The sequence below is a fragment of the Oryctolagus cuniculus genome, chromosome 15, assembly GCF_051225735.1.
Source record: "Oryctolagus cuniculus isolate XC-2025 breed Fujian yellow rabbit chromosome 15, ASM5122573v1, whole genome shotgun sequence".
Taxonomy (NCBI): Eukaryota; Metazoa; Chordata; class Mammalia; order Lagomorpha; family Leporidae; genus Oryctolagus; species Oryctolagus cuniculus.
The window spans coordinates 69980880-69999353 of record NC_142881.1 but is presented as its reverse complement, the minus strand read 5'-3'; the positions used below and the strand labels follow the sequence as shown (position 1 = coordinate 69999353).

Genomic DNA, 18474 nt, shown 5'->3' with positions numbered 1-18474 from the left:
CCTTGATGGCTTCCTTTATCTCATAAGCGTCAAAAAGGATTGGGGTCTTCATCAGCGCCAAGATGGTCTTCTCAAAGTTTCCTGACAGCTCGGATTTCAGATCTTTGATCAAATCCTGATCGGGAATTGAAATAAACAAAGAGGAGCCTGTTTTAGGAACCACAGAAGGTGATGAAATCTAAACAACACCCCAGATCGGAGGTCCAGCAGCACGGGGGTGCCTGAGAAAGGCCTCGCTCGGGCCCCAGCCTGGACCTGCCAAGCCAAAGCAGCCCACAGCACACTGCAGTTTGGGAAGCCCTGGGCTGGAACACTCACCTGTTCAGGATTTACCCCATTTTCAGCTTCTAGGATTCAAACCCAAAAATTCAAAATGTACACACACACACACCCCGCCATGTGTGTGGCACATTAAAGCCTTTTCCTTGGAAGATCACCCGTCAGCTCAGCCTCCTGGGTAGTTTTTGTGTGTGTGTGTGTGTGTGTGTGTGTGTGTGTGTTTTTGACAGGCAGAGTGGACAGTGAGAGAGAGAGAGAGAGAAAGGTCTTCCTTTGCCATTGATTCACCCTCTAATGGCCGCTGCGGCTGGCGCACTGTGCTGATCCGAAGCCAGGAGCCAGGTGCTTCTCCTGGCCTCCCATGGGGTGCAGGGCCCAAGCACTTGGGCCATCCTCCACTGCACTCCCTGGTAGTCTTGAAGAGTGAAAGTGAGGGGAGGCTGAGTGTGGGTGGGAGGGGGGGGCACGAAAGCTGTGTGCTCAGTCCCCATGAGCAGGGGGCTTAACTTGAACAGGGCCAGAAGACAGACATCCGGGAACCTGTCCCCAAAACTCAATATCCCAAAGACTAGAGATGTCCTTGGGGACTCTTTCACATTTCACATCTAACAGGTGCCAGCATCGGGGAGGCCACCAGCTGGTCGGGCAGCAGGATATACCCTAATGCAGCTCATGGTCCACCCCAGGGAAAAGCAGGGGTGAGGAGAGCCGTGTTGGCAGTGGAGAGCCTGGCCTGGGAGGACCAAGGCTCGCCGCCCTCCCACGTCCCCCAGCACTCACCTTGCCGTAAGCTGTCTTGAAGGACAGGAGGATCTGCTGCCGCTGCTTGTTGGAGCGGCTCCCCAGGCAGTCGATGATGGCCTGCTCATCCGTCCCTGGGGGAGGGGAGCAGGGCTGCGGGTGTAGGCTTTCCTGGCCTGGGCACACCTTTCCTCCCATCACCAGTGGGAGCCACCCCAGCCCAGAAAGCCACTAGAAGCGGCCTGGGGAACCAGGCAGGGGGGCTACGGTCTGAGCCACCAGGAGTCTCTTACCAAAGCCTTTCATGGCCTTCCGAAGGACCTCGGCGTCTCGCAGGGGGTCAAAGCCGGATGCATCTGTGATGGTGCCTCGGTTTCCAAACTACTGGGGCAAACAGTCACGGGTCAAATGACCTGCATGTCGCTGCCCCAGATGCAAAGCTGCTGCACTCCCAGACTCGGACAAAGGCCTGAGGGGGCCGGCAACTGACGACACAGAGCCCTCCACACAGAGTCTGCCTAACCTGACCGTGGTCTGTCCTGGCGTTCTGGTACGGAAGCTTCTGCCTGGCTGCCAGGGCCAGGAGCCCACCTACAGCCGGGTCCTGATGCTGACAATCTGCCCTACACCCAGGTCGTCCAGGGCTGGGGGCCAGATCTTGGCGAAATGTGGGACCTGGGAACATGAGCCATCGGCTTTTCCCGACACACCTCCGCAGCACAGCCCCCATGAGCAGTGCTGATGGGCCGGTACCCTCAGGGGGTGCAGGCACCCACCCTGCCCTACAGCACACAGCAGCCCCACTACTCCTGGACAAGGGCCAGCCCCTTGGCTCTGATCTCTAGACTCTGACCGCCTGCAAACCCCAGCCAACTTGGACACATCAGGCTAAATTGTCCCCTGGCAGGTGTCTCCTGGTGACTAGTACAAGCTGGTGATAATAAATACAGTTAGAGATAAGCTCAGAGAAATGATAAGAGAGGGAGGGCGGAGGACAGTGCAGGGGGTGGAGTAGAGGAGAGGGGTCCCTCTGTCTAAAATAGTCACCCAGCACATACCACAGCTCAGTGCTGGGCAGTGCTGGCCATGTAACCATGACAATGAATTCTCGGCTCTGCAAACAGGAGCAGTTCTCCGACATGAGCCAAGATCAACCCGGGAGGAACTGCCAACCCTTTTCCTTTTAAGAATTTAACAATCTTCCAAAACCTGTCTGGGAGAACAGTACGAGGGCACTGCAGACAGGGAGCCACTGGGCATATGCCTTGAGACCAGTGGCCTGGTGGCTCCTATCACACACTGGGCAGGCAGCAGTGACACAGGGCCCCCAGCAGGCAAACAGGGAGGACAGGGGCAGGGAAGCTCCCTCAGACTGAAAGAAAGCTACCCAAGGAAGAGTAACTGGGACAGAGTGACAGCCTTTATGAAAATAAGAGGTTATAGCTCCAAGTCCCCCGCCTCCTCCGCCACGTCTCCGCCTTTGGGGCCTAGACCCAGACAGCACTCACCTGGACTGGGGGCACAGCAGGAGTGACGGTCCCGGACCCCGGGTATCCTGGATAGCTTGGCATCGGCTGCTGCCCAGGCGGTGGCACTGGAGACTGCCCAGGGTAGGTCACTGGTGGCTGCCCAGGGTAGGGCCCTGGGGGCTGGTGTCCAGGAGGTGGCATGGGCTGGCCTGGCACGGGGGCCCCTGGGAATGGAGGGTAGGAGGGCACCCCAGAGGGCGGATTTCCTCCAGGGGGTGGGTACACTCCATATGGTGGGACCGACGGCTGGGTGGGAGGGGGCTGCCCGAAGCCCCCAGGGGGGACGGGAGGGTAACCACCCCCGGGGGCGCCAGGGTACAGGTTTGGTGGCACGTTGGCTCCTCCAAACGTCCCAGACATGTTGGCCGCCTGAAACACACAAAGCAGAGCCTCAGGGCCAGGGCCCCTTCCCCGAGCCAAGTCCACTGTGGACTCCCAGAGCTGACCCGCGGCACTGCCTGCACAGGGCCCAGCGCCATTGCAGGCCCTGCGTGTGCCGGGCTCATTTCACCCCTCAGCAGCCGCAGCCTCCTGGCACCTGCATTGTGACAGAAGGAGTCACATCCCCCCACTTCCCACAGGATGAAATGGGCTCAGAGACACACATGCTCACCCCCAGCCATGCAGCAGTAAGTGGAGCAGCCACAGGCAGGTGGATTTGCCCCCACCCAGAATCAAAGCTGGGGTCCTTATGATACCTCCTATGCATTGCAAGACCCCAACCCTTGGATCTCAGCTTAGCCCTCTTCGCCTTCAGCCACACATATCTCCTCACTGTCCCAAGTCCAAGGGCACTTCAAGGTCTGGGGGTCCCCCGACATTCAAGCAGCACATCCCTCCCCTGCCTCAGATCTGGGCTCAAATGTCCCCTTGATCCCCCCAACCTAAAATCCCACCCACACTTGACCCCTTCACCCTGCTCCTGTCATTTCTCCAGCACCCACACTTTCCGGAGTGCCACGTCGTCCACCTATTCTTATTGTGTCTCCCCCCCATGAGACGCTAAGTGCACCCGGGCAGAGACTGGCGTTTGTTTTACTCACTTGTCCCTAGTGCCTATAACCAGTCTGGCACATGTTAGGGTGTGTTTTGGCTGCACTGTTTCCATTAAGCATACATTTGCTTTCAGATTACAAAAATGTATTATCAGCAAAACAACAAATGAACATAGCACGTCTGGCCAAGCTACCTTACAACCAAGCTACTTACTCCCATCCAGGCCTGCCCAGGACAGCCATTCAGACGCACACACAGACACGCGTGCACAGCACACACGGACACACCCTCACCTCCCTCTTAGACCTGAGCTGAGGCACATGAAGAAGGTGCCTGGCAAACATTTCCTGGAAGCACACCCTGACCACCCCCCGCCCCGCCCAATCCCTCGGAGCTATGAAGAACCTGAGGGACCGTGGGGTCAAGGTCCTCCCCTTTCCCAGAGGCGGGCAGAGAAGGTGGCAGTGCCCTGATGAAAACCCTCCTGTCCTAAGACACAGCCCGACACGGTGGACACACACAGATCCTCTGAGCCACAGGCAGCCAGCAGCCCGGTCCCTCTGGCCATGCAGCTGCGGACTCACCATTCCCGAGAGGTAGTCCTGGTTGAACTGCCCTGCGTAGTTGGCCACGTTGTCCAGCCCGATGGGGGGCATGCTGGGCGGAGGGTAGCCGGCGCCTCCCCAGGCACCGCCACCTGAAATCAACACCAAGACCTTTAGCCAAATGGGGACAGGGGCAGGCAGAGGTGCAGACTCCCGGACGCTCAGCAAGCCACACACAGCGCTAGGGTGAGACAGACAGACAGAGCAAGAAGAGGAAGCCGTCCCCTCTTCCTAGGGAGGCGGGCAGGTTCGGCAAACACCTCCAGGATGCTCTGTGGAGCGTTAGGGAGACCGGACCTGGCGGGGCGGGGGGCGCTGCCCTCCCAAGCTCACCTTAACAGAGTGGAAGGGCAGGGGCGGGGGCAGCACAGCTCAGGCGCCCTCAGGGTGACCAGCCTGGAATGCACTTGTCCGCCCCTTGTCCCAGGAGCTCTCCCATTTCCTTTCCCACCAAGGAGACCAAATCTCATTTCAGGACAAAGAGGAGGGGCCTAAAGTGACGTGCCACTGCCCTGGCTGGGTTCTGATCACCTGACAGGGGGATACAGCCTCACTCTGTCACTCAAGCTGCAGCAAGTGACATGTGACCCTCAGCATCTGCCTCCACTTCCTCCTGCCACACAGCATGCTCCGGGAGCACAGGGTAGGGGACAGCACAGCACGCCAGAGGCTAGACCAGACATTGCATTAGCATCTGGGACGGCCCAGCGAGGGGGAGATCCTCAAAGCCAGTTTACAGAGAAAGGCATCGGCCCACTCCTCTCAGCCAACCACCTCCCACACTGGGTCACTCAAACCCAGCCTCTCCGGCTCCTCCCCCACCCAGTGCTCTCTCTCGTGCTGCCCTCTCCCTGGGTGTGCCACAGTGGGGAGGCTGGCAGTGAGCACACGGCACTTCACGCTCTCTCCACCCCTGGCCACTGGGCAGAGAGGAGCGGTCACCCCCCGCCAGCCCGCAGACCCTCTTACCTGGTGCTGGTGGGTAGCCACCTGGGGGCGGGGGATAGCCAGGGTAGCTCATGGCTGGATCTGGAAGGGAAAAGGAAAACACACTCAGGCCCCACCAGGCCTCTCGCCAGGCTTACTGGTGGGAGCTTCGCAGGAAGGTGAGACCAACCACAGCTGGGGGCCTCTGCAAGAGAAGTTGCATCAGGCCCGGCTGTGGCAAGCCAGGTCCACCCTCCACGCACAGGGCCTGCAGCTAGAGCCGGGATGTGCGTGCTGCCTGCCCCACAGCTACAGCAGGACCCAAAGGCCACGGGCCTGCGGGCTCTCACCTGAGCTTTGTCCTCACCTCTGCTGCCACAGGTGCGGTGTGTGTGTCTGGACCTGTTCTCCAGCCTCACTGCCTCTCTCTCAGGGCTCCGGGTCTGTATTTATTTACCTTCCCCTCCCATGTCCTTATCACCAGCCACCTGGCAACAGGAGAAGGCAGCAAGCCCCATCTCCCTGTGCAGAGACACCGACAGCCCCCCATGCGGGACCTGACCCATGCACTCTCCATTCTCCAACCTCTGGTCCCTCAGGCAAGGGCTCCCAGAAACAGGGGCCCTGGGGAGGGCTTCTGGGTGCAGGGCCTGGGATGGGCAAATGAGGCAACACTGTCCTGTTTCTGCAGATGAGGCTGCTGCAGCCCAGAGACGGTGAGTGCAGGCCAGCAGGGGAAAGGAAAGAGGCCTAGAGCCCATTCCTGCCAGCTGGGACATGGGCTCTCACCAAGTCCTCTGGACACACACGCTTCGGCAGCGCCTCATGCCAATCAAGCTGCCCAGGAGGGACACTCACCCACCGCGACACCAGCCACCCTGCAGGCTTCACTCCTGCAATCAGCAGCTGTTGGCTGCAGCTGGCAGAAGCACGCACGGGCAGGTGAGGGAGTGTGAGGAGACCTCTGGGACCTCTCAGCCATCACCTGCTGCCCCCCAGGGAGCTGCTCCTCCTGATACACCGGCTCTCAGGCTGCAGGGGCTGTGAAAACACCGCTAGGCCCCAGGCCTCCTGGTCAGTAAAACCAGAATATGCATTTTGGACAAGGTCCTGGGTGATGCCATGCATCTGAAGACCCCACTTTGAGAACCACTGCACTGGGGGACTCTCTATCCACTGGGCCTCGCTGGGGCTCAGAAAGCTGCAGAGACTTCCTGAAGCTGCTTGGGCCCTCACGGTGGGCCTGGTGCTCAGGCCGGTGGGCATGGTCAGTGGGTCCCCAGGTGACTGTGGGCAAAGCAACGGGGACTCAGGTGGCATCGTAGAGCCTTGCAGCGAGCCGGAACGGGCACCTACAGCAGGGCCTGAGGACCCCCTCCCTCGCAGGGCTCTTTCTGAACCCTGGGTGAGGTTCCCAGACGCATCTCCCTGAAGCTGGGTGAGTCAGCAGCACATAGCCCTCCAGGTCCTGTCCTCGGACTGACCCTTCTGCCCTCGGAGGGAGGAGGCAGCCTAGGGGACGGCAAAGAGACCGGTCAGGAGGCTTCTGCTAAGAGCATTGCCCCGCAGCCCCGCAGGAGAGCCGGTGGAGCTGCGATGGTTCCTGTGCCCTTCCCCTCTGCAGGCACCACAGGGCAGGACCTTCAGCACCAGAGCCCCACCCTGCTCCCTGTCTCCGCTCAGAGGAACAAGGCCAAAAGGCCTGATCCCTTCGAGGCAGGGGGAAGAAAAAAGCTGGACCCCACTGTGTGCATCAGTACAGCAAATACATGTAAGCCAGGCCGAAGATTTCAACGGCAGAAGCAGCCCGAAACCCCAAAGACATAAACATTCTTCATGCCAGGGGACAATGTGGTGTAGTGGGTAAAGTGGGTAAAGCTGCTGCCTGCGATGCCAGTATCCCATGTGGGCGCCAGCTCCTGTCCCAGCTGCACCACTTCCGATCCCGTTCCCTGCTGATGCACCTAGGAAAGCAGCGAAGACGGCCCAAGTGCTTGCACCCATGTGGGAGACCTGGAGGTAGCTCCTGGCTCCTGGCTTCAGCCTGGCCCAGACCTGGCTGCTGCAGCCATTTGGAAACTGAACTAGCAGACGGAAAATCTGTCTTCCTGCCTCTTTCTCTTTCTCGTTCTCTGTAACTCTGACTTTCAAACAAATAAAAAAAAAAAAACTTAAAAAAAAAAAAAACTCTGCATGATAAAGCAAACAGGAATGGCACTGTGGTGCAGCAGGTTTGGTGGCCACTTGAGAGCCCCACATCCCATATCAGATACTCTGAGCTTGCAATCCAGCTCCCTGCTAATGCATCTGGGAAAGCAGCAGCAGATGGCCCAAGTATTTGAACCCCCACACCCACCTGGGAGACCTAGATAGGGTTCCTGGCTCCTGGCTTCAGTCTCAGCCGTTGTAGCCATTTGGGGCGTGAACCAGAGGGCGGAAGATCTCTTTCTCTTTCTCTCTCTGTGTCTCTCCCTTTCTCTCTAATTCTGCCTTTCAAATAAAAAAGTAAACCTTAAAAACTAAATAAACTCTAACCTTTCACTAGGGAGGCTATGAAAGAAGCCACAGCCGATTCCTACAACGGATGCTCTGTGGTTATTTTCAGAATTGGCCAGTTCTTTATAAGGAGATGTGAAGTGACCTTCATCATTAACCAGGGGGCAGAACTGTGTGCACACTAAATTAATGAGGGAAAAAAAAAATAAAAAAAAACAACCCAGACACATACAAAGCAGATTTTGTACACACACATTCACAGACCATGCCTGGAAGGACAAACAAGAAACTGGGTGGCACTGGTTGCTTCTGGGGCGGGGGCAACTGGGGCTGAAAACAAGGTTTACTCTTTACAAAGGGCAGTTCAAAAAGTCTGTGGAAAATGAAACTAAGAGGTAAGTTTATTTTGATACAAAATATTTTTGGAAATCCATGCATAGTTTTTAAAAAATGCACATCTGCCGTGGACTGTTTGAAGAGCCTTCCTAGGCACAGCCCTTGAACTGCTGCCACATGCGTGTGTTCACTATTATAAAACAGCTGTTTAAAAAAAGGCCGCACTCGGATGGGGGTTTGTGAGCTCTCCTGCCTCTCGGTCACGGCCACTTCTCCAGGATGAAAATAACGCACACAGAGTCCATTCAGTCCCAGGCAGCCCCACGCGGAGCAGGGACCGCAGGCCAGCGCAGCCTTAACACAAGGTGCTGGCTCTCGCTGCACCCGCACAGCGGGGGGTGGGGGGGCCCTGGGGACTTCAGCTGCTTCCTTGGCACTGGGCTCTGTCCTGGAGGGCCCCACAGGGGCTGCTCCCCATTCCCCAGCCCATGGTCACTCTGCTCAGCTGCAGGCCCAGGGTCTCCCTCTCCCCAGCACACCCCTTCCACACAGCCCAGTTTTCCCCTCTGCCTCACCCCACACCATTTCCTGCCTGGAGTAGCCTCTGCTCCTCGCTTTCTCTGAGCTCTCTTCAGAACCAAAGGCCCCAGGTGTGGTCTGGAGAGTGCAGGGTGGCCCCTGGCCTCCCTTCTCCCCCTCCCCCAGGGACTCCCTGTCTCCCTGGATCCACACAGGAGGCCTTGGGCAGATCCTGCTCCTCTCTGCTAAGGTTCCTGGGGCCGTGGCCTGAACGTCTGAGCACCCTTGCTCAGCTTTGCTGCATACCGGCCCATCGGGCAAGCACAGCGCTGGTGTTCTTCCAAGCAACCGAGACAAAACAGCCAAGGTCACTCCAGAGCTGTGGACATCAGACACCAAGCGCCACTGCGGGCACAGGCCTCTGATGAGCGAGCCCCTCCCGGCTCTGCCAAGACAGCACACTCCCCCAGTTCTAATCAGGGGTCTGCCACAGCCGGCCCAGGCTACACGTCCGGGGAGAAAAGCAAGCCTTCAAGCAGACTGCCTGGCTCCCGGCACCAGCAGCGCTCCTCCTCAACAACCCCCGCCCTACGGGGTGGCGGGGTCAGCAACTCTGATTCTACAATCTTCCTCCCTTTTTTGAAAAGTAAGCAATTTGCTGAGTATCCAGTGGACTTGGTATCTCTGCCTTCTGTGTTGTCCCAAACGAGGTCACAGTGTTGCCAGCACCCCAGGGCTACCATCCCCCTGGCTTGGTTGGTCTCCGAGGGAACTCACCTTCTCCCACCAGCCCTGCCCAGTCCTCACTCCCCAGGACCCAGGGGAACACAGTGATTGACAGATCAGCTTCCCCCCTGCAGCTCTGACCACGCCCCTGTACTCCTGGCCTTCAACAAAGAGGGAAGGGAGGGGTGCGTGGGGGACTCCAGGACTCCCGACAGGCCAGGGCACGTCCTCTGCTCTCTGCCCACTTCTGATCACTTGGATACAGGGACCCACTGGGGAGGTCCCCCCAGCACAAGACAGCAGCTGGCCTCCCTAGGGACTGTTCCAATTCTCAGAAACCTGCCTCTGGGGACTTCCGGCCGCTGGTCCTGACTCTCACGGGTGCGCTGTGGCACAAATGCCACCCTTCCTTCCTCACTGGGGACACCTCCCTGCAGCTGTGCACCCGGTCTCATCCACCTGTGACTCCTCGTGCCGCCGTAAAGTCACTTGGGCTCATTAAAGCCCAGACTGCAACCCCACCTCCCCAAGTCTCCAAACCAGAGGGTCTGGGGCCTGCACACTTCCAGCGGGTGCTGATGCCAGGTGGCCAGGGGCCATGCTTGGAGCAGCACCGCTTAGAGCTCGCCCAAACGCTGAGGCCTTGGCCCAGTCACCCCGTCTCAGTAACCAGGTAGACATTAACCCGGGTGTGTCTGAGAGGCCAAAGACAAAAGGGGGAGTTTCTGTGCAGGGCGGAGTAAGGAAAAGCGTAAAAACAAGCTAAAGTTTTGTTCCTGTTCAGTAACAACCGATGGGCCTTTTGTGTGTCTGAGAGGGAAGGAAAGCAGTAACAAAGCAGTATTTACATATCAGAAGTCAACCTGGGTGGGCGGGTCCCAGCCCTCTCCCTGGGGGCCAGCTTAGGGGACTCTCAGCAGTCCTTCCCCAAGGGGGCTTAGGAAGCTCCGGGAGGGAATTTTAGGAATTCCACCCCCACAAAGCCCTCCACCCAGGAGGCACCCCACCCACCCCAAACCGCTAGAACGCCCTTCGGAATGCGGACTGGGCTCCCAGGCCTTCACGGAGATGCCCACCTGCTCTGTCCTACTCACCCTGTGGCTGCGTCTTCAGCTTTTGTTGTTCATAAGAACAACGACCAACTCCTGCTTCAGCAAGGGCCCTGGCAGCTGGGCAGGGTCTGCAGTATAATACACAGTACATATACATGTAGTACACAGCCCAGTCCCCCAGAGCCCAGTAACACTGCTGATGGAGCAGCCCTACCTGTGGGCCTCTCGGGGACTGGGGAAGGGCCTGCTCCCTGTAGGGTACACAAGTATACCTTCACATGGCAAAGGCCCCACAAGGCCACCAACCAGAGTCCCCCAAATGCAGGGATCTAGAGATGCTGTGTTCAGACCAGAGGCAAAGCCGCCCAGAACAAGAGCCTCAATGCTAACCCTCCGCCTCCGGTGCCAGCACACCAGGTTCTAGTCCCAGTCATGGCGCCAGATTCTGTCCCGGTTGCCCCTCTTCCAGGCCAGCTCTCTGCTATGGCCTAAGTCCTTGGGCCCTGCACCCCACAGGAGACCAGGAGAAGCACCTGGCTCCCGGTTTGGATCAGCGTGGTGCGCCAGCCGTGGCGGCAAATGGGGGGTGAACCAACGGCAAAGGAAGACCTTTCTCTCTGTCTCTCTCTCTCACTGTCCACTCTGCCTGTCAGAAGAAAAAAAAAAAAAAGAGCCTCAATGCCCTCAGTCAGCCAACGGGGAGCCAGCAGTGGGAGATGGGGATCCAGCCCCAGCCCCAGCCAGCAGTGAGGCAAGGCTAAGCACATCAGCTGGGGTCCTGCCTGACTTCCTGGGACACAGAAGAGGAAAGAGGAGAGGTTGTTGCCAAGGCCGGACCTGGCACAGGTACGGAAGAATCCTCCCCAGGAGGGCGGCACAGGGCTCACCCGGGAACGTGGCCTGCGCCAGACTGTGGCTGAGAGAAAAGGCCTAGAAGCATGGGTGAGAGGCACCCAGCAGCAAGCCACGCAGGCAAGGGCAGGAGCGCAGGCTGTGCTGGGATGAACCTCTCCCCTGGCCTTCCAGTCTGGTGGCTGGAATAGTCACTCATATATTAGCTTTTAAGTACCCACAGGAAAATTATATACAGAGTTTAAACCACACAGTTCAGATAATCCTTATTTAAAAACTTTTTTAAACAGAAGAGAAGGGGGCCAGTGCTGTGGCGCAGTGGGTTAAGACTCCAGCCTGCAGTGCCAGCATCCCATGTGGGCGCCAGTTCAAGTCCTGACTGCTCCTCTTCTGATCCAGCTCTCTGTTATGGCCTAGGAAAGCAGTAGAGGGTGGCCCAAATCCTTGGGCCCCTGCACCCAGTGGGAGACCAGGGGAAGCTCCTGGTTCCTGGCTTCGGATCAGCTCAACTGTGGCCATTGCAGTCATTAGGGGAATGAACCAGTGGAATGGAAGACCTCTCTCTCTGGCTCTACCTCCCTCTGTAACTCTGTCTTTCAAATAAATAAATACATCTTTAAAAAAAATAAATAGAAGAAAAGCCACAGGATGGAAAACTAATATTTGTAGTGCACACATTTGATAAAGGGACTATTTATCAAAACAAAAAGCTCTTAAAACTCAAGAGGGGCTGGCACGGTGGTCTACAGCACCAGGATCACATATGGGTGCCAGTTGGAGTCCCACTGCTGCACTCCCGATCCAGCTCTCTGCTGTGGCCTGGGGAAGCAGAAGATGGCCCAAATGCTTGGGCCCCTGCACCCTCGTGGGAGACCCGGATGCAGCTCCAGGCTCCTGGCTTCAGATGGGTCCAGCTCTGGCCATTGCGGCCATTTGGGGAGTGAGCCAAGGGATGGAAGACTTTCTCTTTCTCTCTCCCTCTCTAACTCTGCCTTTCAAATAAATAAAATAAATAGAAACAAAAAGAAGGGGAGGTGCTTCTGTCTTGTTTTTTTCCCTTCAATCCACATTCCTACCCGGCATGCCCCTGGTACTGTTTGGGGGAGATGGACACTCATCCCTGAGCCAGTCTGAGTGGCTCATGCCCTCTACACACTGCCTGGGAGCAGCTGAGTCTGCCTCCCCAGGGGAATGGGGCAGGCCGGGGTGGCCACAGCCCAAAACTCAGGACAGAAATGCTATTTCACAAAGCCCCATTCTGGGAATCTCGCCCAGAAAGATGGGCTGGGACCAGGCCCACCCTACCTCAAGCTGGCTTGTTCCGGTGGGTATGACAAGGACACCAGCTCTTTCCTCTTGCACCAGACTTCTTTCAGCTTTTACGCCACACTCTAGACTTCCAGGAGACTCACATAGTGTTCATACTGGCAAAAATCTTGGGAGATTATCTGATGTCCAACTCGCTTGCTCACATCACAAACGCACCAGAGAGAGAGAGCTGGGCCTGCAGGTGGGGCTGGCGCGGTGGTCCCAGCTGGTCCTGCCCTTGTCAAACAATCCTAAGACCCCTCCAACAAGGGCAGAAGGGGAGTGTGCTGTCCGTGTGCTCGGAACTGGGCTCTGCCGAGGTCACTTCTCAAGGCTGGACGTTCCAGAAAATCCTCTGTGCCTCAGCCCTCATCACTTCCCTTCTGTCCCAGCTACAGGGGAGGAAGACTCTGCTACAGACACACGTTCAGAGTCAGCTGGCGGCCGGCGCCGCGGCTCACTAGGCTAATCCTTCACTTGCGGCGCCGGCACACCGGGTTCTAGTCCCGGTCGGGGTGCTGGGTTCTGTCCTGGTTGCCCCTCTTCTAGGCCAGCTCTCTGCCATGGCCCGGGAGTGCAGTGGAGGATGGCCCAAGTCCTTGGGCCCTGCACCCCATGGGAGACCAGGAGAAGCACCTGGCTCCTGACATCGGATCAGCAAGGTGTGCCGGCCGCAGCGCGCCGGCCGCGGTGGCCATTGGAGGGTGAACCAACTGCAAAGGAAGACCTTTCTCTCTGTCTCTCTCTCTCTCACTGTCCACTCTGCCTGTCAAAAAACAAAACAAAACAAAACAAAAAACAAACAAACAAACAAAAAAACCCACAGAGTCAGCTGGAGGAGCTGGCCCTTGCAGACCGCGCAAGGAACAGTGGCTTTGGAATTCCGAGGCGTGAACCACAGAAAGGAAGCACCGGTTAATAATGACTGACATTGTTGGCAACGTCTTATCATGGAGAACCTACACAAAACGGAAGAGTACCTTAACCAGGATAATCGCCTCAAGGCCAATCCTGATTCACCCAGATCCTACCCTCTGCCCTGAATTATTCTGAAGCAGATCCCAGGTATTGTTTATTAATTCACCTGTCATTTTCCTATCTCTAAATGACAGTACAGTACCTCTTAGTAACTTTACATATCGACATGTCTATCCATATTGATTTATGTAACTAATACAGCCGGGACGCTAAGTTAAGCAGCCACTGTGCCAGCCAGGCCTGGGGGGCTGACTCCTCTCATCTGGATGCTCCAGGGGGCCCTGCCACTGCCGGACTTTCCCAGGCCTGGACCATGGGCTTACGGAGAGGCAGGTGATGATCTCCCCACCACCTGGGAGTGTCATCTTCCAGGGCACTGATCAAACACAAACACAGGCTTGGTCACTACTCTCCCTGGCCATCTCCCCGGCTCACCGACAGGAATGGAGGGTGGGCAGGGCCTGCCCCCTGCTTTGCTGGTGGCTACAGAGTGGGCCTGGCCATGTGGTTTAACATCCTTGGCCCTCAACTTTCTGCTTTGTAAGCTGGTCCCTCTTAAGATCATTTAAGCATCAAGGAGGGGGGCACAGTATTTGGCCTGCACGTGCCCGGCAAGGAACAGCATAATAAGACTTATGAACCCCCGGCTCTGCGCAAGGGTGGGAAGCCCCTCAGAATGGATTTCTGCACCCTGGCTTTCTATAGAGCAGGACCCACCTGGCTTGAGGCAGCCACACAGCTACAGGGCCCGAGCGCACTATCTACTCTCTCCAGGCATCACTGTTTCATTTTCATCATAGACCTCCTTACTTCTGAGCTCTCCTACCATCCACTGCCCCCAGAAGTCTTACTCAGGTCTAGCCTGCACCCTCTCCCCAGGCTAATCCTGGTCAGGTCAGAGCTGGCAGAAGCAGCTCAGTGCCACACAACTGTGTACTCTGATACCAATCCAGTATCTTGCAAGTCGTGAACCCTGCGGGTCTACAGCTAACATGCCACCCTAAGCTCCAGACTGTAACTTCCACATGCCCGTTCAGGTAACTGTCAATGCACAGGGGGCATTGCAAAAGCTCTGGGAAGTCCTGCAACACAGGAGCCTGCTCAACTCCATCCGCAAATTCCCCAAACTTATCAGGGCGTGGGGACAGCTCCTGTTTAGGTGCCAGGCCTTGTGCTAAGTGCTTTACACGGAGTTAACCTTGCAAAACCCCTATGAAGCCAATACCAAAGCGCAGATTAGAAAGAGACTGAGACACAAAGAGGTTCAGTAACTCCTCCAAGGTTTCAGACGGCTGAGCCAGGATTCAAAGCCAGGCTCCAGGGCCCAGGGCTTTCTCTGTGACACTTGGCTTCCCCACAGAGTGCAGCAGCCTCAGCAACTCCTGTTTCAAGGCTGGAGCTTTTAGAAATACTGGGGTATTGTCTGATCTATGCACTTTATTAAAAGCAGTGTAGGGTGGTGGAGAAGAACATGGACTATGAAGCCAGAATGTCCAGCTTCAAATCCCAGTTCTACTCCTTATTAGTCATAAGACCTTGGGCAGGTTTCTTAACCTTTCTGGGCCTTAGTTTTCCACATCTGTAAAATGGGAATAACAAGACTTCAATATGTTTATTCTTATTATCGTCACTTAACCTTTCATTATATCAATTTCCCCCATACAAAATGCCTAACAGAAGACCCCAGGGCATTTGGCAATACCCAGCATAAGAACTGTGGGGGCTCATGGAAGGGTGGGGAGCACCACGGAAGGGGGCAGGCAGGACAGTGTGGAGGGAGAGGAAGGGTGGGCACAGAGCACATGGGTTCAGGCTGCCCTGGATTTGCCAACCTCGTGATGGAGAAAGCATGATGGCGATGTTCTCCGTCCATCCCTTCCACACACTTGGGTGTCTCCAGGAGTGGGGAAGCAGCAGAGGCAAGAAGCTGAAGGTGCCGGGAGGCCAGAGTTGGGAGGAGCTTGCCTGGGAGGAGGGCCCAGGTCCTCTGAGCTGAGGTGGGGAGGGGGCGGGGACCATGCCCTCCATGTGTGACCATCTCTGGCTGCACTCCTGCCCAGCTCTCTGCAGGCCTGGGCTGTGCCTCACCAGGAGGAGAGCTCCCCTCGGAAGCCATGCCCACACCCAGCGGGCTCCCCAGAGAGGCAACACTTCAGCAAGTGCCAACCATGTGGGGAGCAAGCAACAGAGGAAGAGGGTGGACACGGATACAGTGCCCGCCTCTGAATGGCACCTGAGCGGCCACGCGATGCGGTCTCAGCTGGTGGTCCCTGCAGACATTGCGGTTCTTATGGTGGACACAGTGGCAACAGAGAAAGCACCTGACCCAAGCCCTACGCCCAAGGTGTGGTCAGGACCCGCTGTGAATTTAACGTTTGTTGAAATCCTGATCCACACGACCCCTCATAGGCTTGTGCAACCCATAGAGCCATGAGCAATAAACGTCTGTTGTTTGTAAGCCTCCTGGTTTACGGCATTGCATAACAACAGCCGGAACCGATTAGGACAGAACCAAAAGAAACAAAGCAAACACACACACCTCAAAAAGGGGAACTGTGGCTGTGTTTGCTGGAGGAAACAGGTCTGCATCCGCGTGGGCAGTGGGCAGCTGTCCCCGGCTTCACCGCCTGCTCAGAAGGGGCTTTTCCCAGGACCACTAGCGAGACACAGCATGGACCAGCAGAACAATGGTAGGGGCTGATGCTAACTGACCACAGTCCCAGGGGTGTGTGAGCTTCTCTGGATCTACCCCCTTCGCTCTCAAGCCCCTTACTCCCTGGAAATTCCAGCCCGGCTTCTCCCACCTTCTCCCCGAGGTGTTCTACATTCTGAGCAATGCACCCTGCATATGGCTCAGCGGGCAGGGACCACGAGGAATTCTAAGCGCCCCCCTCATGCGGGTGGAGAAAGGGCAGGGAGCCACTCATCCTGGGCCACGCAGCCTATACATCACCCGCTCTGGCTCCAATGTGTCCCCAGATTCTCAGCAGGTCCCTCTCCCACCCACCCTCCAAGCCAGCTTCCCGTCTTTGCACAGCCCACACGCCCCCATCAAGGGCCACACATGTCACAGGACGGTCACAAGATTTATCAGCTATGCCGCACGAATTTTACTCAGGCCCACACAGCTGTGATGTCATCTTCCGACACTGCTGCTGGTCCATGGAGTGACCCCAGGGAGGACAATGATTCCAGCTCCAGTTGGGCATACTGCTTGACCTCTCTGAGCCTTTCTCCTGACGTATGAGGGAACTTATATCCACATGACTCTGTGGCCGTGAGGATCCATGCACTAATATCATATACAAAGCTTTCCACCAAGTAGGTAGAGATGCGTATTAACAGGTACTATACGCTAACCATTTTAATCTGCCCCTTAAGAAGCATCAGCTTGGAAGTCAGAGTCCCAACCCTACAACCTGCTGTGTGACCCTCCTTGGGTAACCAAACCTCTCTGAACCTCCAAGCTCTCTGCAAAGACGTCACTTGCCCCACCTACCTTGGATTGCTGGGAGGACTGAATGTAGTAAGAACTGGAACAAGCTTTGTAAAGTGTGACAGTTAGCTTCACTCTGTGACCAACCCAGTGTGTGTGTGTGTGTGTGTGTGTGCGTGTGTGTGTGTGTGTGTGGTCTACCAGATGACGGGAATGCCAAGCCAGCCATTGGAGTCATGGGGGCCTTCAGGCCAGTGTTGGTAAGGAGAAGGAGTAGAGGGAGGCAGAGGGCTGTGCAAAGCCTGAGATGGCTATCATCAGGTCCCTTGGTTAGGATCTTCAAAAATATCCCCGAGAGCCCCTAGAACCTGGGACTGTCACCTTACACGGCAGAGAGACCACCCTGACGCGGTCACGGCCAGCACCCAGGAAGACGCTAGATCGTCCCGGTGGGCCCAATCCCACTACAAGAGCCCTTAGTAGCAGAGGGCCTGTCCCAGCTGGGTGAAGAAGACAAGAACAGCAGGAGAGAACCCAAGCGTGGCAGAGATTCCTCCTGCGCAGCAAGGGGCCTCTGCAGGTGGGGAGAGGGAGGGAAGACAGCCCAGTGCCAGGACACGCAGGAGGACGTGAGGCAAAGCCGTAAATTAGCAAGCCATGTGGGTCAGCCACCACGGACAACAGCATGGGGGTTCCTCGAAAAACTGAACATGGAATGACTGTACGCTCCAGCAATCCCACGTCTGAGTTTAAAGCCAAACACAAGAAAAGCAGGACCCTGACCGGGTATTTGTCACCCATGCTCAGAGCAGCGCTGTGCACTGCGGCCAAAAGGTGGAAACAACCCAGTGCCTGCTGATGGAAGAACGGATAACAAAACATGGTGTACCCACGCACCCAGCCGTGAGAGGATGCTCTGACCCAGGCTACAACATGGATGACCTTCTAAGTGTCGCTCCCCGTCTTCGTGGAGGAACGACACAGGACCCTGCGCTGTTCTTTTGTCTGCTCAGCCCTCCCCGGGTTTGCTGCTGGTTCTTCCCGGGTTGGCTACCGTCCCTTCCACCTCCATGGAAGGGCGGTTCCCCCTGCCACTTTCCCCACTTCCGCGGGGGAGTGGCATACCGCTGGCCGGCTCTCTCAGGGGCTGCACAGGTGTTCCTCTTAGATGTTCCTCTTAGACGTTCCTGGTGCATGTTGTCTCTCTCCTCCTTTATAGTCCTCTTCCACCAATCCCAACTCTGCTACCCACACGCCGAGTACGCTGCTCTCCTCCAATCAGGAGCAGGTCCTGCTGTTTATTGGTTGAACTGGAGGCAGCTGTGTAGAAGCTGTTTCCTCCTCTCCCAGCGCCATATTGTGGGAAAGCAGATGCATAGAATAAGTCTTAATTCCAGTAACTTAGTCTAGTCCGAGTTGCTCCCCACACTAAGGACCCAAAAGGACAGATACTGTACGATTCCACACACACGAGGTACCCGGAGCAGTGGAATTCACCGAGACGTACAGTGGAATGTTGCTGGGGGTGGGGCGTGGGGGGGCGGAGTTCACGTTGAGTATAGACACAGTTCAGGAAGAGGGAAAGCTCTCCAGATGAGTGGGGAACGGTCACGAAACTGCACACCTAAAGACAGCTACAATGGTGCATTTTATAATACCTAGGTTTTACCACCCACGGCTTGCCGTCATTTGTT

General features: G+C 56.6%; 1 protein-coding gene across 3 annotated transcripts in view; it reads right to left on the bottom strand.

The window, feature by feature from the left end:
* ANXA11 (annexin A11) overlaps window positions 1-18474 on the bottom strand; it is a 45407-nt gene that overhangs the window by 11335 nt on the left and 15598 nt on the right. The window contains exons 1-7 of one of the 3 annotated variants that reach the window (XM_089313388.1): window positions 5445-5599; window positions 5120-5179; window positions 4130-4242; window positions 2529-2918; window positions 1314-1401; window positions 1060-1154; window positions 2-115 (exon numbers count right to left, since the gene is read on the bottom strand). In XM_089313388.1, coding sequence (XP_089169514.1) covers window positions 2-115; window positions 1060-1154; window positions 1314-1401; window positions 2529-2918; window positions 4130-4242; window positions 5120-5171 — 852 coding nt within the window. In that variant the 5' untranslated portion in view covers window positions 5172-5179; window positions 5445-5599. 3 annotated transcript variants of the gene reach the window in all.